This window comes from Macaca nemestrina, chromosome 7 (assembly GCF_043159975.1).
Source record: "Macaca nemestrina isolate mMacNem1 chromosome 7, mMacNem.hap1, whole genome shotgun sequence".
Lineage (NCBI taxonomy): Eukaryota > Metazoa > Chordata > Mammalia > Primates > Cercopithecidae > Macaca > Macaca nemestrina.
The window spans coordinates 4,990,633-5,015,989 of record NC_092131.1 but is presented as its reverse complement, the minus strand read 5'-3'; the positions used below and the strand labels follow the sequence as shown (position 1 = coordinate 5,015,989).

At 41.9% G+C, this 25,357-nt stretch overlaps 1 protein-coding gene across 2 annotated transcripts in view; it reads left to right on the top strand.

Annotated features, from left to right (window-relative positions):
- The window catches only part of LOC105467381 (REST corepressor 1), a 135,144-nt gene extending 110,305 nt beyond the window's left edge, over positions 1–24,839 (top strand). Inside the window, exons 5-12 of one of the 2 annotated variants that reach the window (XM_071099546.1) lie at positions 285–446; positions 1,456–1,574; positions 4,291–4,369; positions 8,049–8,243; positions 15,251–15,328; positions 15,554–15,611; positions 16,439–16,668; positions 20,768–24,839. In XM_071099546.1, coding sequence (XP_070955647.1) covers positions 285–446; positions 1,456–1,574; positions 4,291–4,369; positions 8,049–8,243; positions 15,251–15,328; positions 15,554–15,611; positions 16,439–16,668; positions 20,768–20,809 — 963 coding nt within the window. In that variant the 3' untranslated portion in view covers positions 20,810–24,839. The remainder of the gene's footprint in view (positions 1–284; positions 447–1,455; positions 1,575–4,290; positions 4,370–8,048; positions 8,244–15,250; positions 15,329–15,553; positions 15,612–16,438; positions 16,669–20,767) is intronic. The other variant, XM_071099547.1, reaches the window with a different exon arrangement.
- Positions 24,840–25,357: the final 518 nt, after the last annotated feature.

The following is a 25,357-nucleotide window of genomic DNA, read 5'->3' as shown; positions in this document are numbered from 1 at the left end:
TTAAATAATTTATTTAAATTGCTTCACTCTTTCTTGATACTTATACCTATATTAAAAGACATACCTATAATAAAAATTACATCACCTGAAAAAAAAAGTATGTTGTGTGTATGTTACCACAATTATAAAGAATAGCAAAAGGGGCATCTGACAGTGTCTGCCACTTAGCACTGTATATGAGTGAGTTTGTCTAAATATGAAGTAGTTCTCACTTTTCTTTCTTTGGTCTCATTTCCATTTTCATTGTTTTTTTATGTAAAATTTCACTGATACGATTTTTGTAGGCTCTTGGGATGCTCTTCTGGCATAAACATAATATCGAAAAGTCGTTGGCTGATTTGCCCAACTTTACCCCTTTCCCAGATGAGTGGACTGTGGAAGATAAAGTCTTATTTGAGCAAGCCTTTAGTTTTCATGGGAAAACTTTTCATAGAATCCAACAAATGGTAAGTAGATGAGACCACTGAGTTCTAACTAGTTTTTTCTCTTAGCTACTCTCTTCTGCAGCATACTTGAGATAGGGATATCATACTCAAACATAAATATTCCCATTTTTGATAAAGTTCCCCTTTCGAAGATTCAGCTTAGTACGTGCTGCTCTGTGGATAGGAGTTTTCCAGTTATAGGAGTAAAGCACTTCTAGCACTTCCCATCCTGTCATCTGTGATTGGACCCTCCCCACCCGCCCCAGTCCCTCTTGTTGGGACTCCCAAAAGATTAGACCCGTACGAAGGATCTTTTTTTTTTTTTTTTAAGACGGAGTCTCGCTCTGTCACCAGGCTGGAGTACAGTGGCGCGATCTTGGCTCACTGCAGCCTCCACCTCCCGAGTTCAAGCGATTCTCGTGCCTCAGCCTCCTGAGTAACTGGGACTACAGGCGCATGCCACCACGCCCAGCTAATTTTTTGTATCTTTAGTAGAGACAGGGTTTCACCATATTAGCCAGAATGGTCTCAATCTTCTGACCTCATGATCTGCCCGCCTCAGCCTCCAAAAGTGCTGGGATTACAGGTGTGAGCCACCGCGCCCAGCACAAAAGATCTTTCATGGTTATCTGAGGTGGTGCCTCAAGGGGCTCTGTCTGCTTGGGAACAGCTGACTTATCATTTACATTCTGGAAAGCTCTTTGGTAGGCTCCTACTTAAAAGCTTACTGACATTTGCATTAAGTGTTAAAATGAATTTTTAAAAAATAAACTAAGTTTTATTTAAGGACATTGGGTGTGTGAAAACTCTTGATTCATCTTGAACTGGTTTTCATTGACTAAGTTTCACTTACAAACTTTAGTAATTTAAAATGTCTATTGATAAGAATCCATTTATCAATTTTTTCTTATCAGAAAAAAGGGCTATGGCTTCAGACATAGAAGAGTGATCCTTATTAAAGGTACCTAAACATTTGATTTTTCAAGATTACTTTTATATTCAAATAAACCAACTCATTTTTTATGTTTAGCTTCCTGATAAATCTATAGCAAGTCTGGTAAAATTTTACTATTCTTGGAAGAAGACAAGGACTAAAACTAGTGTGATGGATCGCCATGCCCGGAAACAAAAACGGGAGCGGGAGGAGAGGTGAGCACGTGGCTGGGGTGTTGTCTAACCACTTAGGGGACTATCTGAGAGCCCCAAATACACAAAGGCAAGGCAGAATGACTGGTTTTCTCCCCGTGCCTTCCCGGTGGAACTGCATGTTCATGAGATGTATTGGAGTGTGTTACATTATTCAGGGATTTTTTCTCACCGCTCTTTCCTTGCAGTCAGTGAACTTCCATTTTGAGTCAGTTAACTTTGACCCATTTTTTTTCCTGCCCCTTTAGAAGGGGTGGCTCCTTTTAATAAAAAAGAATCTTTTATTTTGTAGTTTGAGGTTTAATATGGCATATTTTTACAAGATTCATTTGGTGTGTTTTTATCTTCGTCATGTGGAAACAAAAATACAACAATACAATTTAGAGTTGCTTCTTCTTTTTTTGACCATCTGTTTTTTGTGTGTGAATGAGAAAGAGAAACATTTTATGATTTTTTTTTTTTTTTTTTTGAGACAAGTCTTGCCCTGTCGCCCAGGCTGGAGTACAGTGGCGCGATCTCGGCTCACTGCAAGCTCCGCCTTTCTGCAAGCTCCCAGGTTCACGCCATTCTCCTGCTTCAGCCTCCCAAGTAGCTGGGACTACAGGCACCCACCACCTTGCCTGGCTAATTTTTTTGTATTTTTAGTAGAGACGGTATTTCACCATGTTAGCCAGGATGGTCTCAATCTCCTGACCTCGTGATCCGGCCACCTCAGCCTCCCAAAGTGTTAGGATTACAGGCTTGAGCCACTGTGCCCGGCCTATAATTTCTTAATAAGGATGTTAGTTTTAAGGATAGCTTAGTATGGAGAATACTTCCTAACCATCACTTCCTCAGTCTTGTATGTAGCTTAGAGAAGTGGAAATGGCCAACTCACACTCAGAAATGGGTTCTAGTCTCAGCTCTGAAGATTCCACTTACATGCCACAGGCTACACTGGGATGTTTAAGGTCTTTCATTTATTTTTTAACATAGTAAAATTGTACATACAGGCAGGTGAGTTCAACATGCGTCTTCCCCAAGCCTCTTGTTTTCCTTAACTCTAAAATGAAGATGTTTGAAGTCCAGAAGGCAGCACGCAGACCTAATGGTTTTCTTGTTAAAGTGGTGAGAGATATAGGTAGGTTTTAAAAAATCCTATTTTCCACATTTCCTGTCATATTTTTATCAATAATAAAAAAAAAAATCAAGGAGGATGAAATACACGGTCCTCGGCGTCCCATCTCAGGATGGAATTTTATCATTTCAAATGAAAAAGTAACATGTGAGAACACATTGAAAGTTGAGTATCACTTTTGGAGAATTCAAACCTCTTGGCCCAAGTATAAATTGAGAGTGATGTTAGGAACATCTCCAAAGCTCTTTTCAATTGTAAGAGCCTATAAAATTATTGACTATGATACATCTGCATATTTTTACCTCCGACTTACATACTAGTAGGTCTGTTTAGGGATGAGTGCTCTTATCAATTTTTAATGAAGCTTTTTCATTTCCCTAGTTTACTGTCTGTATAGTAAGTCTGTTACTACAAGCAGGTGCAGTTTACTAAACAGCAATCAAAATTAAATAATACAGAATGGGATTGGATATCCTTGAGTATGAAATAAGAATACCTGCCAACACTTCCATTCTTACTCCCTGGAAGCTTGCTTTCTTTCTTTCTTTTTTTACATTACTTGGCCCTGATGGGGCCAAAAACTCTGCCTCTACCTCCCATGTGCACCTTAACCACTTTTGGGATGCAGGGATGGAGATGCTGCAGCAGCACCTGATAAATTGTTGACTTTCTAACAGGACTTGCCTGTGAAAGTCGTGGCAGGAACTGGGACAAAATTCCCTTACCGAAGGCTCTTTCTTCTTGTGGACACTCTTTCCTCAGCTAGAACTTCCTGCTACCTTGGTGGAGGATGGGGAGGAGGTGGCGCATAGTGGGCATGGTCTCCTGGGATGGATTCCAGAGCAGTGCGAGGTGGGCAAACTGGGGCAGGCTACTTGACTTCTGTAGATTTAGTTTTCTCATGTTTTACAGTTGCGTTCCTACCTACACCGGGACTTTTCTTGTTTGTTTGTTTTAAATTTAATGAAATACTGAATTAAATTAAATTGAAATTGAAATTAAATAAAATACTACATTCAGGATATTACAAAAAGCATTTGAAGTATATACCAATGTAAGTTTTCTTTTTAAAATTAAACTTAATTTTAAAACATTGGTTGTCCAGGACACCAGAAAAGCCTCAGACTTTGTGTGGCCTTGGGTAGAAAGATGGTACTTGAAAAAGGATTTTTTACTTGTTGTCAGGTTTGTTTCAATGCAGTGGAAATTTATTCTCCATAATTTCTCAGTTTTGTTTAGTAATCATATCCTAGTCCTCAATAGATAATTATGGGAAAATAACATGTAAATGCATTTTCAATTTGATATTTTCAGTTTACAAATATAGAGCAATCATGTTTTTGATCTGGATTGGGAAGTTAGGAATCTATTTTAGTAGTTTTTCATCATTTAGACTGAAAGAACTATGGAGTTGGTATTCTGTTTCAATTACAAAGATGTTTTTATCTCAGCAGCCCGAAAACATACTAATTTTATATTAAATCAATTTATTGTTTATATTTGGTAAAATTAGTACAAAATTTTCAGTTAAATCAATTTATTGTTTGTATTTGGTAAAATTAGTACAAAATAACCGTTCAATAACTTGTTCTTGCCTTCCAGTGAGGATGAACTGGAAGAAACAAATGGAAATAATCCCATTGACATTGAGGTTGATCAAAACAAGGAAAGCAAAAAGGAGGTATTTTTCCCCCTAGTATTGTTTAGGCGAATACGTTTTATTACTAGTTTCATAAATAAAACATTCCTCTTGCTTGTTTTACTTAATATATTAAGTGCTATGTGGAAAGCAGCATGACTGTTTTTTCAACAATACTGTCTCTGCTTTGTAGATTGTATAATTTTGTTTGCCAATAGATATGAATAAAGGAAGCCTTAAAGGAGAGAAAATAGCACTAATGAGTAATGATGTTCCCTAGGACAGCAGTCCTCGCTGACTTTCTTCATAAACCATTAGCTCAGTAGGCTAGCAAGTGGTCTGGTGAATTCCAGGCAGCCTTAGGGTCTCCATTCACACTATAGCTGCCCCAGCATCTGCCCATCCTAGGCACCCATGCCGTGCCTGGGGTGACTGCAGGGAGCTGGCAGGGACTCAGCACAGCCCTCCTGTTACTCAGAAGCAATAATTTGGTCACACCAGGGTGAGCCAGGACCATCCTCTCTCACATGGTGACTGTTTCATCTCATCACTTAAAAAAATAATTATACAAGAGATTGTAGTTTCTGGATTCAGGGGGCTCACGAACCCCTACAATTGCATGTAACTTTTACATAGGTTCATAGAGGTATTTTTCCGAAGACACAGTCTATAGTTTCAATAAAATTTCTCAGAGAGTTCTCTCTCTCTGCTCCAAATTATAAGAACAGTTATTTTATTTTATTTATTTATTTATTTTTATTTTTTATTTTTTTTGAGACGGAGTCTCGCTCTGTCGCCCAGGCTGGAGTGCAGTGGTGCGATCTCAGCTCACTGCAAGCTCCGCCTCCCGGGTTCACGCGATTCTCCTGCCTCAGCCTCCCGAGTAGCTGGGACTACAGGCGCCGCCACCACGCCCGGCTAGTTTTTTTTGTATTTTTTAGTAGAGACGGGGTTTCACCCTGTTAGCCAGGATGGTCTCCATCTCCTGACCTCGTGATCCGCCCGTCTCGGCCTCCCAAAGTGCTGGGATTACAGGCTTGAGCCACCGCGCCCGGCCAGTTATTTTAAGCCTGTAAAAACAGAAGAGTCTAAATTTATCTAAGCTTTAAAATGACATCAGTAATATATGCTTCTTATAGACAAGGTAGGAAATACAGCCAACTGAAAGAAGAAAATTAAAGCAATTTATATTATTATTATCCATAATCACTGTCAACCTTTTGGTGACTTTTTCCTGAGAACTCTCAGTAAAATGTATATTCTTAATTCTGAATCTAGTCACTTTTTGGAAATAATAAAATGGGAGCTTTGTAATTTTTCGAACCTTTTAAAATTTACTCTACCTTGGTTTTTTTTTTTTTTTTTTTCTTTTTTGAGACAGGGTCTTCTGTGTCACCCAGGCTGGAATGCAGTGGCACCGTGACTCACTGCAGCCGCCAGCTCCTGGGCTCAAGCAGTCCTTCCACTGTGGCCTCCCAAAGTGCTGGGATAACAGGCATGAGCCATCCCCAGCCCAGCCCCTTGATTTTTTTTTTTTTTTTTTGAGACAGTCTCACTCTGTTGCCCAGGCTGGAGTGCAGTAGTATGATCTTGGCTCACTGCAACCCCTGCCTCCCAGGTTCAAGTGATTCTCCTGCCTCAGCCTCCCGAGTAGCTGGGATTACAGGCACATGCCACCATACCCTGCTAGTTTTTTTTGATTTTTAGTAGAGATGGGGTTCCACCATGTTGGTCAGGCTGGACCTTGAATTTTTTTTACGTCAAATATATTTGTATACGTAGCTATATATTATTCTGTCACATAAATGTTTCATAATTGAGTTACCTTATTCTATGTGGATTTCCCAGTTGTTTATTCTTCCTGTTTTTTGCTTTTATAAACAATGCTGGATTGATTGATTCTCACATAACTCAATATTTGTGCTTGTAGGTTTTTTTTTTTATTAGAACTAATTCCTGGAAGTTGAATTGTTGAGTCAGCGTGTTCTAGATATATATATTGTTGAGGCGTTTTTTGGTTATATATCACCAAATTGGAAATTGGTCTTTTTTTTTTTGCATAATTTATATGAATGCCCAGATAAGATCCTGAGGGTTAGCTAAATTAGATTATTTGGGAAATCATATTGTAGTTGGAGTTTTTATTAAGCTTTGTTTTGATGTATTGCTATTTACCAGGTTTTTCAGTGGCACATTTTAAATGAGAGAAAACACTTGATTTCATACAATTTTTATAATTCCTGTTTATATAATGTTATTTCTGATTCAGAAAGAAAATGGCTAAATCATAGTTTCTTTTTTTTGGGATGGAGTCTTGCTCTGTCCCCCAGGCTGGAGTGCAGTGGTCCAATCTCAGCTCACTGCAACCTCTGCCTCCTGGGTTCAAGCAATTCTCTGCTTCAGCCTTCCAAGTAGCTGGGATTACAGGGGCCCGCCACCACACCTGATTAATTTTTGTATTTTTACTAGAGACGGGGTTTCACCATCTTGGCCAGGCTAGTCTTGAACTCCTGACCTCAAGTGATCCACCTGCCTCGGCCTCCCAAAGTGCTGAGATTACAGCCGTGAGCCACCACACCTGGCCCATCATAGTTTCTTTTTTTGTTTTTTTTTTGTTTTTTTGAGAGGAGTCACGCTCTGTCACCCAGCCTGGAGTGGGTGATGCGATCTCATCTCACTGCAAGCTCCGCCTCCCGGGTTCATGCCATTCTCCTGCCTCAGCCTCCCAAGTAGCTGGGACTACAGACACCTGCCACCACACCCGGCTAATTTTTTGTATTTTTACTAGAGTCGGGGTTTCACCGTGTTAGCCAGGATGGTCTCGATCTCCTGACCTCGTGATCCGCCCGCCTGGGCCTCCCAAAGTGCTGGGATTACAGGTGTGAGCCACTGTGCCCAGCCGCCTGGCCCATAGTTTCTTTTAAGTGTTAAAATGATACTAGAACAGGCATAGTCAGTTGGTGATCTTTATTAAACATCATGGTCCCATACAGAGCACAGTTTATTGCCTACTAATATTTTTGTATTACCGGCTTGTTGAAGAAATTATCTCTACCATGATAGTTTTGCAGTGTCTTTAGCTCAGTCTTTTAAAATACGAAGCAGAAAGTCATATTTTCAGCTTTATCAGTGAATGCTAATGCACTAACAAGATGAAATTATGAGCAATTATAAAAACTTCTTATTCTTAAAATGGTTACCAGTAAATTATATTCTTTAACTTGACAAGATTTTACTGTTTCATTTCTGAAGGTTTTGGTTTTACAGAAGTTAATAGCCGTCATGCATTTTTAAATGAGAAGGTATATTATTTTAGAGTAAGTCATATAAGTTGCCCTAAAAATTGTGTTCTCCAAAAATGTGTATAAAAAGCCATAATTTCATGTAGATAAATACAGATGTGTGTGTGGCCACAAAACTCATTAGCAGAGAATACAGATATTTTTTTAGGAAGCCAAGAATTCTTATTTTCATTGGCTTAAAATGATAGAGTAAGGAAGTCTTTGTACAAGGAGGAATGGAACACAGTTTCATTGTGTTTAGTCAAAACTCCATAGCCCAAATTCTGTCTGTGAACTGCCTGTTAGAATTTGTAGATCTCATTTGGTTCTGATAGGGCATGGTATTTGTGTTAGATTGTTTTGGTGCCATGCTAAGGAAATAAATACGTTTATTGACTTTTTTTTTTAAGTTTCATTTATCACATATGTATATCATGCAGGTGCCCCCTACTGAGACAGTTCCTCAGGTCAAAAAAGAAAAACATAGCACACAAGCTAAAAATAGAGCAAAAAGGAAACCTCCTAAAGGAATGTTTCTTTCTCAAGAAGATGTGGAGGCTGTTTCTGCCAATGCCACTGCTGCTACCACGGTGCTGAGACAACTAGACATGGAACTAGTTTCAGTCAAACGACAGGTACTCCTAAGCCGGGTCTTGGATGTAAAAGAGTTAATTAGCACTTTAGAGGTGTTTCTGTTATTCATATATGTGAACGTTCTCTTTCCATAAATCTCAAAGGAGCATTCTGTTTCTAAGGAATTGGACAGATCTTGAGTACTAGCCCATTGATTTTTTTTTCTTTTTAATGAACATATAAATTGAAGTGGATGGATATAGTGTCATCTGAAAGTATTTCTGAAGTATATAGGAAAGCATATGAATAATATCATATTTATATTATATATGTGTCTGTGTCTCCATGATTTCTTGCAATATGAACACACCCCCGGAACATGCATCTGAATCAGAAAATGGAATGTTACCCCCAGGCCCATGCATTTTCCCTCCTGGTCACTATTCCATGGAATGCGGCATTCCCTCAGCAACTTCACCCCTCTTTTATTACCTACTTGTAGGTGACCACTATTCTGATTTTTTTTCTTTTTAATTTTATTTTGTTTTTGAGACAGTGTCTTGTCCTGTTGCCCAGGCTGGGGTACAGCGGTGCAATCTTGGCTCACTGTAACCTTTGCTTCCAGGGCTCAAGCGATCCTCCCACCTCAGTCTCCCAAGTAGTTGGGAGTACAGGCGCTTGCCATCACAAATGGCTAATTTTTTGTATTTTTGGTAGAGACGGGGTTTTGCCATGTTCCCCAGGCTGGTCTTGAACTCCTGAGTTGAAGTGATCTGCCTGCCTCAGCCTCCCAAAGTGTACTGAGATTACAGGTGTGAGCTACCACACTTAACCCTGTTCTGATGTTTAAACCATAGGTTGTTTTTGTCCATTTTTGAGTTTTACAGAAATCAAACTCATATGATACTGTTTATTTTATGTCTGGCTTTCTTTCAACCTGAGAGCTAAACAGTTTTTCAAAGCGGTCCTGTTATTTGATGTGTGTTTTGGTTGCACATCAGCGTTTCCCAGCTGTAGCACTATCACCACGTTGGGCTGTTCTGTGCACTGTAAGATGTTTAGCAGCATCCCTGGTCTTGACCCACTAAATGCTAGTAGCACCCTCCCCCTACCAGTTGTGACAACAGAAGTATCCCTAGGCATCACCAGATTACCTCACAGGGGCACAATTGTCCCCATTTGAGAACCACTGCTCTACATCATTGCTGCATTTTGGTAGTCTTACATTTTAGACCTTCTAATGGGTTATAATGATGCCTCATTGTACTTCTTATTTGGCAGTTCCCTGACGGCTAATGAGGTTGCTCACCTTTTCATCCATTTGTTGGCCATTTGGATATCCTCTTTTGTGATACGTACTCAAGTCTCATCTGTTTTTTTCTGTCAGGTTGCATATTTTCTTACTGGTTTATAGGTGTTATATAGGCTCTGAGTTGTTTTCTACAACTCGTATTGTAAATACTGTAAATATGTTTTCCATTCTGTGACTCTTTTTTTTTTTTTTTTTTTTTTTTTTTTTTTGAGACAGAGTCTCGCTCTGCCGCCCAGGCTGGAGTGCAGTGGCGTGATCTTGGCTCACTGCAAGCTCCGCCTCCCGGGTTCACGCCATTCTCCTGCCTCAGCCTCCCGAGTAGCTGGGACTACAGGCGCCCGCCACCTCACCCGGCTAGTTTTTTTGTGTTTTTTAGTAGAGACGGGGTTTCACTGTGTCAGCCAGGATGGTCTCGATCTCCTGACCTTGTGATCCGCCCGTCTCAGCCTCCCAAAGTGCTGGGATTACAGGCTTGAGCCACCGCGCCCGGCCGATTCTGTGACTCTTAATGGTATCTTTTGATGAACAGTAATTTTAATTTTAAGGTAGTTTAGTTTCTTAGTCTTTTCAGGTTAGTGTTTTTGAGTTCTGTTCACCTTTCTCAAGGTCATGACGATATTCTCCCATGTTAATCTTAGAAGTGTTGTTTTACCTTTTACATTTTGATCTAGAAATGTTTTTCTGTATTTGTTGTTACATGTAGGATTAATAGTCACTGTTTTGTTTTCATATGAGTATCAATTTGGTCAAGTATTTATTGAAGAAACTGTCCTTTCTCCTTTGCAATGCAGCAGTACCTTTGTTTTACATCCAGTGTCTGTATGCATATGGGTCTGGTTCTCTGTTGCTTTGATCTGTTTGTCCATCCTTCACCAATACATACTGTCCTAACTTTATGTACTTTATTTTAGTTATCTAGTGTAATATAAGTTCTCCAAGATTGTCTTGGTTATCCCTGGCCTTTTAATTTCCATATAAAATTTAGAATTACTTTATCAATTTTCAGAAAAATAATTTGAATTTTGATTGGGATTGTATTGCATCTATAGATAAAAATGGAGAATTAATGTCTTTATTGAGTTTCCTCATCAGTGAACATGATATACCCCTCCTCTTCTGTAGGCCTGTAATTTCTCTCAATGTTGTGTTGTTTTCTGTGTAAGAACTTACGCATCTGTTGTTAGTCATTCCATGATATTTGGTACTTTTTTGTGCTCTTGTAAAGGATATTGTTTTTTAAATCACTTTTTGTAATTATTTTTGCCTGCTATGTAGCTTATTATTTTAATCCGATTGCATAGTACATTTAAACTGAAAGTTCAACCTAGTAGTTGGTTCCTGTCCTTTCATTCTCTCTCTGGAATTCAGTTCCAGAAACCCATCAGCAAGTTGTTGACTGGCAGTTTGTTTTTGGTTTTTGCTGCTTTTGATTTATCTTGATGGTTCCCTTGGAGGGTTAAATAGGAGACCAACTGTCGTCTCATAGACGCTAAGAGCAGGGTGTGCAGCCATCTTCCTTGTGGTTTAGGGAGGCAGCCCAGACCGGGACCCACGTACACTCTGTGTGCCCAGAGGAGCAGCTTCTTGTCATGGCTGCTGGCACAGCTGCACTCTAATCTTAGGAGAATCACTTAATCTTTGTAGGCCTCTTTTCAAATGAGATTAATCCCGGCCTGCCTGATCTCACAGAATGTGTCTGGGCTACTGTGTGAGAGAGCATTTGAAGCTCTGTTTGCGCTGGAAGAACTCTCTCTGGGGCTGTGAGCTCTTGTTGACATTGTTACCTTCCTTTACAAGGATGCTCCTTTTTCCCTCTGCTGAGTGAGCTCCTGGTGGTTGCTGTTTAATACATTGAGGAAAGAAAAAGAGGCCCTTCTCTTCCACGGAGGTGTTACTGACTCCATAGTATGAGAGAGAAAAGATTCTTTGGTTTTCAGAGCAGGGTCAAGAGCAAGAATTTTTAAAATTTGAAGGTCGCTCACAATTATGAAGAGGGAGGACTGAGCCTCATTCAGAGAGGAGGTGGGTGATTTCCTTTCCACAGCCTTTTAGGGCCACAGAGCAGCAGTGTGTTCATTGCCAAATGTGCTTCTAGACTCAAAATGGGCAATCAGTCCACAGGGGCCACTTGTTCTGGAGGCCGTCATGTTTGGTATATCAAGGATACATTCTGAGAATAACAGAAAACTTGACTAACAACAGCTTAAGCAATTTAGGGTTTATTTTCCTCAAATAGCAAGAACTGCCAGCATCAGTGGCCACTGGTGTTACTCATGTGTTCAGTGATGCTCTCAGGGACTCAGGTACTTTTCAGGTCTTCTACTCTGCCATTCTCAGCTGTTGGCTTTTCATCTTGCTTGTTGCCTCATGTTGGAAGCTGCTGGAGCCATTTTGCAACCCTCACATCTGCAATTCAGGGCAGTATGAAGAGGAGGTGGGGGTGGAGGTAAGCAGTCTGTCCCTTTTAGCAGGAAAAGCAAAAGCTTTACCAGAAGCTCCTTAGCTGAATTCTGTGTGCCTGTGCTTTGTGTACTGCTCTTCCTCCTTCCCAGGACATCATCAGCCTCTACCAGCGAGAAGGGGGCTGGGCATGTCTCATAAATTAGCCAGTGAACAGTGCAGGTTGCATTAGGTCTTTCTCTGAGTGGAGAATAAAATGATCTGACATTAAAAGAGGAATCACTGGCCGGGCGCGGTGGCTCAAGCCTGTAATCCCAGCACTTTGGGAGGCCGAGACGGGCGGATCACGAGGTCAGGAGATCGAGACCATCCTGGCTAACACGGTGAAACCCCGTCTCTACTAAAAAATACAAAAAACTAGCCGGGCGAAGTGGCGGGCGCCTGTAGTCCCAGCTACTTGGGAGGCTGAGGCAGGAGAATGGCGTGAACCCAGGAGGCGGAGCTTGCAGTGAGCTGAGATCCGGCCACTGCACTCCAGCCTGGGCGACAGAGCGAGACTCCGTCTCCAAAAAAAAAAAAAAAAAGAGGAATCACTATGCCCACAGTAAAGTAGAAAACAAAGTTCTATATGACTGAGGGTTGGGTAGGAAGGTGGTGGAAGGGTGGTGGTGTCTAGGTAGGGTGCCAGGACAAGTGGATGGCTTTTCCATTTTTCATCTTGTTTTTTTCTTTAAGTGTGACTACCTTTGCATCCTTTTTCTTACCTGTTTCGTTGCCACTCACTTTCCAGTTAGCATGATGGTGGCAGCTAATCTCTGGGGTTTTTTCTGCTTAATAAACACTAGATGTTTGGGGGGCGTATTTTGGTTTTTTTTTTTTTTTGGAGACAGGATCTTGGTCTGTTGTCCATCCTGGGACTGTAGTGTTACAGTCATGGAAGGCCTGGGCTCAAGCAGTTGCCCACCTCAGCCCCCTAAGTGGGTAGGACTACAGGTGAGCACCACCACACATAGCTAATTTTTAAAATTTTTTGGTAGAGACAGGGTCTCGCTGTGTCACGCAGGCTGGTCTTGAACTCCTGGGCTCAAATGATCCTGCCTTGGCCTCCCAAAGTGCTGTGATTATAGATGTGAGTCACTGCACTAGCCTAATTTTTTTTTGGCAGTATCTGGCTCTGTCACCCAGGCTGAAGTGCAGTGGTGTGATCTTGGCTCACTGCAACCCCTGCCTCCCAGGCTCAAGCCATCTTCCCACCTCAGCCTCCAAGTAGCTGGGACTACACAGCCTAGATATTTCTTTTTTTTTTTTTTTTTTTTAATTTAAGTTCTAGGGTACATGTGCATAACATGCAGGTTTGTTACGTATGTATACATGTGCTGTGTTGGTGTGCTACACCCATTAACTCATCATTTACATTAGGTATATCTCCTAATGCTATCCCTTCCCCCTCCCCCCACCCCACCACAGGCCCAGGTGTGTGATGTTCCCCATCCTGTGTCCAAGTGTTCTCATTGTTCAGTTCCCACCTATGAGTGAGAACATGTGGTGTTTGGTTTTCTGTCCTTGCGATAGTTTGCTCAGAATGATGGTTTCCAGTTTCATCCATGTCCCTACAAAGGGCATGAATTCATCCTTTTTTATGGCTGCATAGTATTCCATGGTGTATATGCAGCCTAGATATTTCTGATATGGAAAATGCATCAGGAAGAGGGTATAGGCTACTGAGCATTTAGAGCTAACTTTTAGTTCAGAATTTGTAGATGTTTTGCATTTAATCTCTCTGCTTCTTTCATAACGTTACTTAATCACAGTGCAATATATACCCAGTTTTGTACTATCTATGAACAACCAGCTAGAATGACAAGAGTGGTCTGTTTCACTGAAATGCAAAGAGGACATGTAACATTCTGAACCTTGACTTTTTCCTGCTACAAGTTGCTATGTTGCATTTTTAGCCAAAAAGGAATCCAGTGAACATAATCTGAGTACTTTGCAGTTTTCCTGGGTTTTTGGTAACTGAAAGACCACTGAGCAAGATCCTAAGATTGGACCGGGCGCGGTGGCTCAAGCCTGTAATCCCGGCACTTTGGGAGGCCGAGACGGGCGGATCACGAGGTCAGGAGATTGAGACCATCCTGGCTAACCCGGTGAAACCCCGTCTCTACAAAAAATACAAAAAACTAGCCGGGCGAGGTGGCGGGCGCCTGTAGTCCTAGCTACTATGGGAGGCTGAGGCAGGAGCATGGTGTAAACCTGGGAGGCGGAGCTTGCAGTGAGCTGAGATCCAGCCACTGCACTCCAGCCTAGGCGACAGAGCAAGACTCCGTCTCAAAAAAATAAAATAAAATAAAAGATCCTAAGATTGTACTGTCTAGTATGGCAGCCAGCAGCCCCGTGTGTGGTTGTTTAAATTTAGATTAATTACAAGTGAAAAAAATTTTTTAATTTTTGGGTAGCATCTTCTACTCATGAATGTCTTTTACATGTTACTTGAGAAAATCAAGCTCCTCTTCCCTTGGATTTCTTAGTTGCTTGTGTGAGTTTTCAAAGATGAAAAATGCTGGAGTTCAGAGTTCCCTGGTGCTTGACACAGATATGCCTTCTACTTGGAGTAGACAGAAAATAGCATACTTCCGTGACCTGTCTCATTCAAGGGTCCATGGGAAAATTAAAGAGCAGCCATAGCCTGGGTGGTGGTATTGTTTGTGGTCTTTCTTTTGATTGCGTAAGAGCAGGGAAAGATTACCTTGAGCCAAGGCAGTAATGTGGAAAAAGATAATTTGTAGGAAAATGAAGAAGTGACAGTTAATCAAAGTTAGACTTCTAGAAAACTCACTGATACAGTATTCTCCCTGCCCTCCCATCATTAAACCTGTGCTTGTGCACTTCCGCCCTGTGAAGAAGTGGTGGACAGCACAGTGATCTTGGGGCACTGTGAGGCTGTACCTGCAGTTCTGTTGTAAAGACTGGGCCTTTTTGGTCTTTACTGTGGCTGCTCTGTTATTTCAGTTCAATCCTATGTGGTAGGAAGCCCAGGGATTTCTTCTGTCTTTTATATAAGACTCCAGGTAGGTGTTTTGCTGCTCACATATCACCTGTTAGGAAGCTGTGGATCCAGGACTGTGTACGTGAGAGCCCCTCCATCCCCTCCTCCTTGGGTTGTACCTTATCGGTTGCTCCGAACAAGCAAATAATAAACGTAGTTAGATGCTTCAAAGGATACCATAGGGACCTCAGAATTCAGCTACAATAGATGTTAGTAATGTCTTTATTCTTGGGTCTTTGTTTTTTAAGTTCTGTTTTCATACCTTTGTGTAGTTTTTATTTTTAAAATGAAAATCATTTTTTCCTTCCTAGATCCAGAATATTAAACAGACAAACAGTGCTCTCAAAGAAAAACTTGATGGTGGAATAGAACCTTACCGACTTCCAGAGGTAGGATTATGTTAACATCATCTCAGAAGTCATGCTCAAGTTTTACATGTTTAAGAATTTAATATCGGTGTGATACATCCCCAATGTACATCTCTTGGAAGAGTATATGGACATAATTTTATGAACCTAGTTGATGTTAAAATTCCGATAAGAGAAAATGAAAGTTTCATTAAACATACTCATCTCTAAATGTAATGTGCTAAAATGTCTCATTTGGATATCCAGGTCATTCAGAAATGTAACGCACGTTGGACTACAGAAGAGCAGCTTCTCGCCGTACAAGGTAGGGGGAAATTCTTCGAAAGAGTTTAGGAGGCCGGGTGTGGTGGCTCACACCTGTAATCCCAACACTTTGGAAGCCTGATGCATTTGCTTGAGCCCAGGAGCTCAAGGCTGCTTTGATCCAGATCACACCACTGCATTCCAGCCTGGACAACAGAGTGAGACCCCGACTTTAAAAAAAAATTTTTTAAATAAAAGAGAAACAAAAAGAGCTTAGGAGGATTGGTAGATTTTAGGGAAAAGTTATGTCCCGCCCTATTCCCAGCACCTATTTATGTAGAAATAGATTCTTGGACAGTTATGTTCCAGTGGATATCATTTTAGCCAAATGACCATATCCCTTTCGGCTTTTTTCTTTTCCTTTCCCACTTCTCACAAGTTGTGAAAACTTAACCTGGAACCCTCAGTTTTCTAAAGGTGTGAGTATTTCATTTTACTAGTTACTCATCGCGCTCTGACTAGTCAAGAAGTACAAAACCCTAAAAGAAGCAGACAGAGTGTTCGGATTTTAAGGTTGGGGGCGCTCTGGACCTGCGATACCAAAAGATGAATGCAGAATGTCCCCAACCCTAGGGCAGTTGCTGGGTGACTTCAACTGTTAACGTGACATGTAATGGGAAGACAGATGTCAAAATGTCAGGGTCGGTCATCTCCAGAATGTATCTAGAATTGACTGGTACTTTTTCCTACTCTTATAATACATGAAATTAGTGCCTGCTGTTAAAAACCTATATGTTTTCTTATCTGGATAAAGAGGTAAGTGTCACTTGTGGTTTTAAAAAAATGTTTTTCTCTTGTATTTTAAAAAATGCTTTCTTACATCCTTAGCCATCAGAAAATACGGCCGAGATTTTCAGGCAATCTCAGATGTGATCGGGAACAAATCAGTGGTACAAGTGAAAAACTTTTTTGTAAATTATCGACGCCGCTTCAACATAGATGAAGTTTTACAAGAATGGGAGGCAGAACATGGTAAAGAAGAGACCAATGGGCCTAGTAACCAGAAGCCTGTGAAGTCCCCAGATAATTCCATTAAGATGCCTGAAGAGGAAGACGAGGTAAATCTGAAACAAAACAGTCACTTCTCTGTCAGGTTCATGCTTGATATTGCAGTTTCTAAAGTGATGAATTTTTTCAGCTGTAGAGATTTTTAGGTTTCAGCTGTGTTAGTAACTTCATTATTACCTGTAAATAGCCATAATGTGTATGCATTGACTCCAGTTCTTGGTCCCTGTATATTATTCACATTTTAATTTCTGGGCAAATTCATAATTCCATCCTGGTTTCCTCCAGCTACAAAATACTCTGCATTATCAGTTTTTCCTTAAATACAGTAAAATCTTGAATGACAAAGATAAGGGAGTGGGGGCACAAACAAAAAGTGAAAACGCAGTGAAAGCCATTCTGAAACACTAAGGTGGAAGTTCTGTGAGGAATGTCAGTGAAGCTCAGTCATCTGAAATGTGTGGTCACATCATCATGAGGTTCGTGGACTTCATGGGGAGTCTGCACAGCAAGCCAACGAGGAACTCTTGAGACCTCTCCCTGCTGTCCAGATCTTTCAGCCTTTGATGCTCTTTGGAGCTGATTGGCTTAAATATTGATGGGGACAATTCTGTGGCTGGCTGGAACTTCTGTGATGGTGGCTAATTTCTGGAATGATAGCCCTGGTTTCATCTCTCACCTTCCTGCTTCCCGTGTCAGGGGCACCTGCCATTTCCCCATCTAGCCTGGCCTGCCTTGCTGTTATGTTTGTGCCTCTACTCCCAGAGCAGATGAGCCTGGGACTGGGCATAAGAAAGAGTTACTTGCCAATCACTTCACATCTGAATTTATTCACAGGCATGATAATTTAAGAATTAATTTAGCTTTCACATCAAAGCCTTTTCCAAACCATACTGGAATGATTTGAGATTACCTGTTTTGTATTGTGTGTGCTACCATTTTGCTCCGAGGGCCAGGCTCTAGAAACAGCCCAGAAGGCCCCTCCTGACCTGAGCATGGAAGTACCTTGGGAGGTATTGGCATTCCCTGCGAGTGTGGTGCCGCCACTCCGTGCAGGGCCTCTTTGCCGACTGGAAAAAGGACCTCAAGGCACAGCCATCTGTAAGAACACCATTGAAACGTATGAATTTTGTTAGAATTAGATTCTTCAGAGCCTTTTGCCAGAAAATCTTGTAATAAGTGTACCAAATCTATAATATTGCCAAGGTCAGTACCCCTGAATCACCCCCATGAATAGCTCTGCCTGAAAAGAACATGGGAGTAAAATAATGGTGTTTTTGTCTTTCAGCAGTGATGTTTTTCTTTGTTCTTCTTTGTTTTTATTTTCAGTAATTTCTGTACCAGCACTAATTGCCCCTGTTAGCACTCAGTTTAGGAAGCATTGAAAGCTGGAGACTGCTGGGGAAGAACCGTTAGAATTTGCAGGAATGAAAGCTTGCTTCCTGTGTGTGTTTTCCGGCTTCAGTCCCAGGATGACTGGAAGCAGAAACAGTCGGGAGCTCTGGCTGTATTCCCTCTTCACATTTGATCAAAGCCAGTGCTGGCTGGGCTGGCATAACAAATCTCGTAGTAAATTTAGGACCAAGAGTCACTACCAACAGGATGTCAGTTGTTGTGCGTATGCTTTTTTCTTCATTCTCTTACTTTTGGATCATTGGTTGACTGACTTAAGTGACTCAAGTATTTTTTTTTCTTAACCTTGTATTAGCCCAGAAGGTTCCTCCGTAATGATCCACTTACCATGTGGATTGCACATCAAAGCACCGTCTTTCTTTTCACAGTCTAGTTATGGCTTCTCCGAGCAGCAGATCATAGTTTATTCCTGGTGGTTGATCTTCCATGTCTCTGTTTACCCAGCCTTCTCTGTAAAACAGAATGAACTGACTCGAGTTTAGTGCTGCATAGTCCTTATATCCCTTTACAAACTTTTCACTCCGCTAGTCATTTAAAATGTACACCCTCATACCTTTCTTTTCTTGTTCTTTTTCTTTCTTTCTTTCTTTTTTTTGTTTTTTCTTTTTGAGACAGAGTCTCCCTCTGTCACCCAGGCTGGAGTGCAGTCGCGCACTCTCAGCTCACTGCAACCTCCGTCTCCCAGGTTCAAGTGCTTCTCCTGCCTCAGCCCTCAGCCTCCCTAGTAGCTGGGATTGTGGGTGTGCACCATCACGCCTGGCTAATTTTTGTATTTTTAGTAGAGATGGGGTTTCGCCATGTTGACCAGGCTGGTTTCAAACTCCTGATCTCAAGTGATCCGCCAGCCTCTGCCTCCCAAAGTGCTGGGATAACAGGCGTGAGCCACCTCCCCCGGCCTATTTCTTGAGTTTCTTTCTTTTTCTGCTTCTTGTAGTGCCAGCCCTGCCCTGCCACCACCTGGTTTTCTGTTCTCCATATGTTAGTTTGCAGAAGGAAATTAATCTAGTGACCAGCTGCTTCTCTGTGTCCAAGGGCCTAAGGGAAATTGTTAGAATGCTGGCTTACTTGTGTGTCTGGTGAGTCCGCAGAACTTGGGGTGTGTGTGATTTCACCTTTTTATTTGTCCTGTAGAGTCCAGCAGCTGAGAAAGATGTCTGCTGGTGTCCTGCCTGTCCCCTCTGCCTCAGGTTTTATGTATTATACAGAAGCCACAGGGAGAACATGATAATTCCTAGAATTTCTAGTAACAGAATGGTCTGTCAGTTGTAGATTATTTCCTTTAGGTCTTAGAGGTGGGTAGGTAGCCCAAGTATTTTGAGCTTTTGAAATTGGTAGTTATTTGATGTGGACAAGGGTGGGTTGGGGACGGTGTCACAGCCAACCTTACATTGAAGAAAGGGTCCCATGGGATGGAAAGAAAGATGTCACTTAAAATTACAAAATGATTGAGTCTGTTACCAGTGAGGAGAAATCTCCTCATTTATCTAAGAACAGTTCTTGTAAATTGTATAATTTTTAACTGAAGGAACAATCACTTTGAGATTTTGGACACATAGCCCAGTTGTTTCTCTAGCAATAAGATACCATGAGCGTGGCAGAGAGCAGTAAGATGTTATGCAACCTTTAGGTTTGGGTCTGGGAGTCAGTTTTAAAAAATGGGAGAGGGGAGTTAGGAAATGCCTCATAGCTTTTAAAGAAGATCCTGAGATGGTATGGGCTCCTGTATCCCTTCTGGAACCAGTGGCTGGGCGCTGAATGGGCTGGGTGCCACAGCATGCCCTCAAGCCAGTGAGAGGAGTTAGGGCTGCCACTGTGCTCATATGTCCTTTTCAGGGTTTTTTGTTCATTTGTGTTTTTGGGACAGAGTCTTGCTCTGTTGCCCAGAGCAAGTGGAGTGCAATGGTACGATCTTAGCTCACTGCAACCTCCACCTCTCGAGCCCATGATTCTCGTGCCTGGCTGGGACTACAGGTGTGCGCCACCTCACCCAACCAATATTTCTTTTCAGTAGAGACAAGGTTTTACCTTGTTGGCAAGGCTGGTCTCAAATTCCTGGCCTCAAATGATCCACCTGCCTCAGCCTCCCAAAGTGCTAGGATTACAGGCATGAGCCACTGTGCCAGGCCATTTTCAGGCACTTAAATTTAATCCTGGTGAAGTAGGTATTATCACTATATATCTTCTTCATGTGAAGAAACTGAAGCTCAAAAAGACTGATAACTTGTTTGCACAAATCTAGAAAGTGGGAGGGCCAGGGTTTGAGCCCAAGACGTCTCGCTGGAGAGGCCACACACTTGCCCTGCCCTTAAGAACATGGTGCGCTGGTTGCGGTGACTCACACCTGTAATCCCAGAACTTTGGGAGGCCGAGGCAGGCAGATCATGAGGTCAGGAGTTCGAGACCAGTCTGGCCAACATGATGAAACCCTGCCTCTACTAAAAATACAAAAATTAGCTGGGCGTGGAGGCGGGTGCCTGTAGTTCCAGCTACTTGGGAGGCTGAGGCAGAAGAATTGCTTGACCTGGGAGGTGGAGGTTGCAGTGAGCCGAGATGGCACCACTGCACTCCAGCCTGGGCGACATAGTGAGACCTGTCTCAAAAAAAAAAAAAAAAAAAAAAAAAAACTGGGTATTTGCTCTGCAGGTGTGCTGGCTACCTTCTCTTTTTAGTACACTGGAGATAGCAGCTTGTGTTGTTTACCTCCTCTTTGATCCTTTTTTTTCTTTCTCTTGGCCTCAGGCTCCTTCTGTTCTGGATGTCAGATATGCGTCTGCCTCCTGAGAAACTCTGGTGGCTTTGGACACTTGGTGTGGACTACTGTGTTATCCGGGATATCAGGTATTATGAGACATCACCTAGCCATCTGCATCACATCTCTCTGGACAAGCAGCTATTACCAAAAAAGGCATATACTTCCAGTCCTGTGCTCCATCTGCCTTAATTCTTTGCTCGTTCCTCCATGTTGGCGCCACTTCCCAGAGAGCTCCACTGCATCTCACACTCTGCCCACGTGCTGGGGAAATCTCATGGCCTGCACATCTCTTGTGACTCTGGGAACCGCCTCCCCCGCCGGAGCCCCCGAGCCCCACCAATGGCAGCTCTTCCCAGTCAGCAGCTTCAGAGCAGGCAGTCTCCTTGGAAGGCCCGACTCTGTTCCTGCATGGCCTGCAATTTCTACTTTGTGCATAGAGTAATTTTCAGAGTAACCGCGACCCTGTTGGCCTTCTAGAAAGTTTGTCTTTTTCTTTTCTGAGACAACCACCTAAGTGATAATATGCTTTTTTGGAAATCAATATATATTGCCGGACTGCATCATAACCTTTATCATGCCAAGCATCCTGATGCAGCTCACATTTCCCTAAACATGGGGTATAGGTATGGTTTATAAATTGAGTTGGCTTAAACCTCTCCCTTCTCCCTTCCCAAGTGTCACAAAGCTCATTTACTGCAACTGTCATCGGACACTGTAGCTTAAAGGGAATGTGGACCTCAATGCTTTCTGCCTTCAACTTCTCAGCATTGTGACCCCAGGGTGGGTGCCACCCCATCTTTTCCTGCCCCCCCACCCCCACCCCCACCCCCCACCTCCAAGAGGTTCCGCCCACATCACTGTACCTGGTGCTTGTACATTTGGAATTGGTGCCTTCTCCTTTTGGCAACCATGGTATCAATCCCTTTTCTCTTTTAGTGTCTTATTTCTTCTTTCAAGTTATTTGCTAGCCAAAGATGACATCACTGAGATTAGGAGACAGGGGAGAGCTTGCTGCAGATTCTGACAGTGCAGATTTTAAATGTCAGGATATTAGGGTAGCTGGCGCTGGTTTATGAAAGCTGCACGTTGTTCCACGTTCTCTCGGTGTGCCTGGACCTTTAAGTGGCACACTGTATGTCAGTTTGTGTCCTTCATGTGCTGATGTGATTACACAAACACCATCCACTCTCTTTTCATATCAGAGTACAGGACAGAGAAGTGATCAATGTATTGGTCTAGTGAGACTGAGATGAAAAGAAATAACCTACAAAGTGGTCTGTAATGCCTTTTGGTTGGACTGGGAACAAGTAAAAATTTCTAATAAACATCTTGAGACTTCCAGAATCACTTTTGTTATCTTACCAGACCTTGGGCCTGCTGAGGGTTGAGGAGCAGACAGACTGCATTCTAACATACCCTGTTCCCACCCCACGGCCATTCAGACTGCACTAAATACGCTGAAGTTGCTTTTGTTGTTGTTATTTGCATCGTTTGGATATTTTTTTTTCTGCTTTCAATACCAAAAAAATGCAGATGCTTTAAGGCATAAACAGAATTCTTAAGAATTTAAAATATGCAATTAAAATTTGATATGTTTTGACTCCCAAGCACCTTGTTTTTTGTTGTTGTTGTTGAAATCAGCTGATTATCTCTTTAGAAAGAGGGTCAGCTAGAAGCCTAGGTTTTTTGGAATTGCAAATTTTTTTTAGTATAGTCTGGAGAAAGGTCCTTCAAAAGGGAAGTTCAATGGGACTTGCCCGCCCTTCATCATCTCGTTCCCGTGCCAGGTGTGTGTTGGTCACGTAAAAGCCTGGGAAGCATCAGAGGAGTCCCGGATTGCCGCTGCTGTGTGGAGACAGGGTTAGCAAAATGACACTAGTGATGAGGGAGGGGCTTCTTTTCACCGTAAGCCTGCTGTGTACACCGAGGGCGGCGGGAGAAGCATGGGAAGGAGTCAGCCTAAGTTTGCACATTGCGTAAAGGGGACACTAAGGTATGAGCTGAAGCTTTAGGTTCTCCTTGCTTCCCTCAAGACCTCCTTCTTGCTAACAGAAGCAGTAGGCAGTTGCTGCAGTATGTTTCTCACCCTGCCAATAGGTCTGTCTGTATCTCTCTTAAGGAAAATAGCCTGGTCCCTCCTGGCAGTGCTTGGAAGCTTGATGCTGATTCTTATATAGCGTGGCAAGCCGACCAGCAGTGCCAGGCCTTGATCTGTATTCTGCACTATCCCTTTACTGGGTTCCTGGCACTGAATGGCCTCCAGCCCTGAAGAATCACTTGTGATCACAGCAACTGAACTGGGCTTTCTCCCAGAGAGGAAGGGGCATGTCATTTTGACTTGACAGAGGGGAAAATGGGAGCTGTCCTTGACTGCCTTTGTTGTGCTTTCCCGCGTAAGATAGCACTGTGTTTTCAACTGTTTTCATTACACCGTCTTTGCAATGATGTAAATGTAAGAGATCACTCAGCTTTAAAAGCAAAGTGGTTTCATCTTATTTATATGAAGACTTTTTAACATATCAAGAATTAGGTGCATTGGCAGGTAGGGTTTGGGGTGTGATAACTGCTTCAGATGGAATGTTCACTTAAGCTTTGTCTTCTTAAAAATTATCAATGTGAATGTCATAATTATATATATTTTTGTGGAAAACTTTCTCCTAAGTATAAGTTATTGTGCAAAATATAGTATCATTGATGCAAATAATAGTTTAACTTTTAGTTTAGAAATCCTAAAAGATATAAATTGTATTGCATATGCATTAAAAGTTTGTTTTATTTAATTTTATGTAGATGTGTAAAGTGTTAGGTAAAATTTTTTTCACTTACCCATTTAAACACCTTGTTACTTGAATATTGTGTTGACTGGTCTGCAACAGTGATCCACTCTGTAATATAGCTCTTTTAACTGGGAAGGAACCACGCCCCAGCTGTGCTGATTACATTAGTGTTGGCACACAGTCGGGTGCTCGTGTAACACAAATGCCACGTTGTCTGGGTGTACAGTGTTTGTGGAGACGCCACTTCCTCAAAATGGTTTTTGATCGTTTTTAACCTGTAAGACCTTTTGATGCTCACAAACCTCTATTCAACACACAAAACAAAAATGAAAAGGTAGTTGGGTTGTAAAAGTTGACTGTGGTGGACTCATTAAGCGGTGGTTTTCTGTTCATCTAAAGTTTCCTCAAATACCACAGACCACTATTAAGTGTGCTCATTGTCACTTTAAATTTCAGCTATACCCTATTTTTGTCATTCTAAATATCAGACGTACTATTGGTATAGTTGCACACCAAAAATAAGCCAAACAGTGCATTATGCTAACTGGATCCCTGCTTTTATGTGAGCTAAGGAAAGATGGAGCCAGCTCCAACTAGGGCCTCTTTTTCTCTCTCGTCTATCCTGTTTCTAAACCGAATGATCCAGGATTCAAGCTTCTAGTGTCAAGTGCAACTTTCCTCAGATGAACTCCAGGTAGCTAGTCACCTAAATCTAGTGGTCCTGTGTGATGCTCTTTCTGCCAGTCCCTGAATCTCTGCAGCTTCTCTTACCTGTAGTAAAGCACAATTGCAGCGACGTCGCATTCCGAAGAAGGAAGGTCAGCAGAGGCTATGCATGTTGTGTGATGATGAGTGTTTACAGCCACCTTCTCCTAAAACGAAATTTATACTGGGGTGGATAGTATTCCATTATGTAGACTTATCGACTTTGCTAAGTGCTTTTTAGACAGCTTAAAAATTTTCAAGATTTTAAAAGATGTATAAGGTTAAGTTTGCAAATATAATGGAAATGCTGTATATCTTTTGAAGTGATAAAATCCACGTTGGAATTTTAAAGAAAACATGTTGTAATAATGCTGTTGTAAGTAATATTTTAATGTCTCTCTGCCTGTTTTCTATTTCAGCACATTCATTGTGGTGAATGTTCATAGCATTATAACTGCTTAGCCATTGAATGATAACATTTGTTAGTGGAAATTGGAAAATTTATTTGTGAAATTCTGCAGAATTCATTTTTCTATTTCCAATATTTGCTGAGGTTAAATAAAAAAATTTCAAGCCATTGATGTAATAAAATATGAAATGAAAGCATTTTCTGCACCCCACGCTCCATCAAAGCAGTAGCCTACCCTGTAACAAAGTGGAGTTCTTTCTCTCCTTTTGAGTGAGCCTTGGGGTTTCCAAATGTATAATTTCCTCCAAATCAGACCCTGTGGAAATACCACCAGGGATGCCTTTTGTTCTTAACCTTTTGCTCTACCTGAACCTACATTTTTTTTTATATATGATACTTTGATAGTTGGAATCAAGTTGAAGCACATGAATTCATAAAGTTTGTGATAGCTGTGGGCTTAAATGCAAGGGTTCAGTAGGAGACCTTTTCCCCCCGTGGATGGATTTTCTTTTTTCAGCCTGACCAGGGTTTTGGCCTGATCCCTGGAGGCGGGATGGTGGCAGTGCAGAGGCAAGATCACTGCCTCTGTGGCCTCTGTTCAGCCAAGAGTGCATGCGCACCAGTGCCGGTGGTTTCCTGAGGAGCATGAAGAAGCTGGCGGTGGCTGTGGTCTCGTGGTCTTCCCT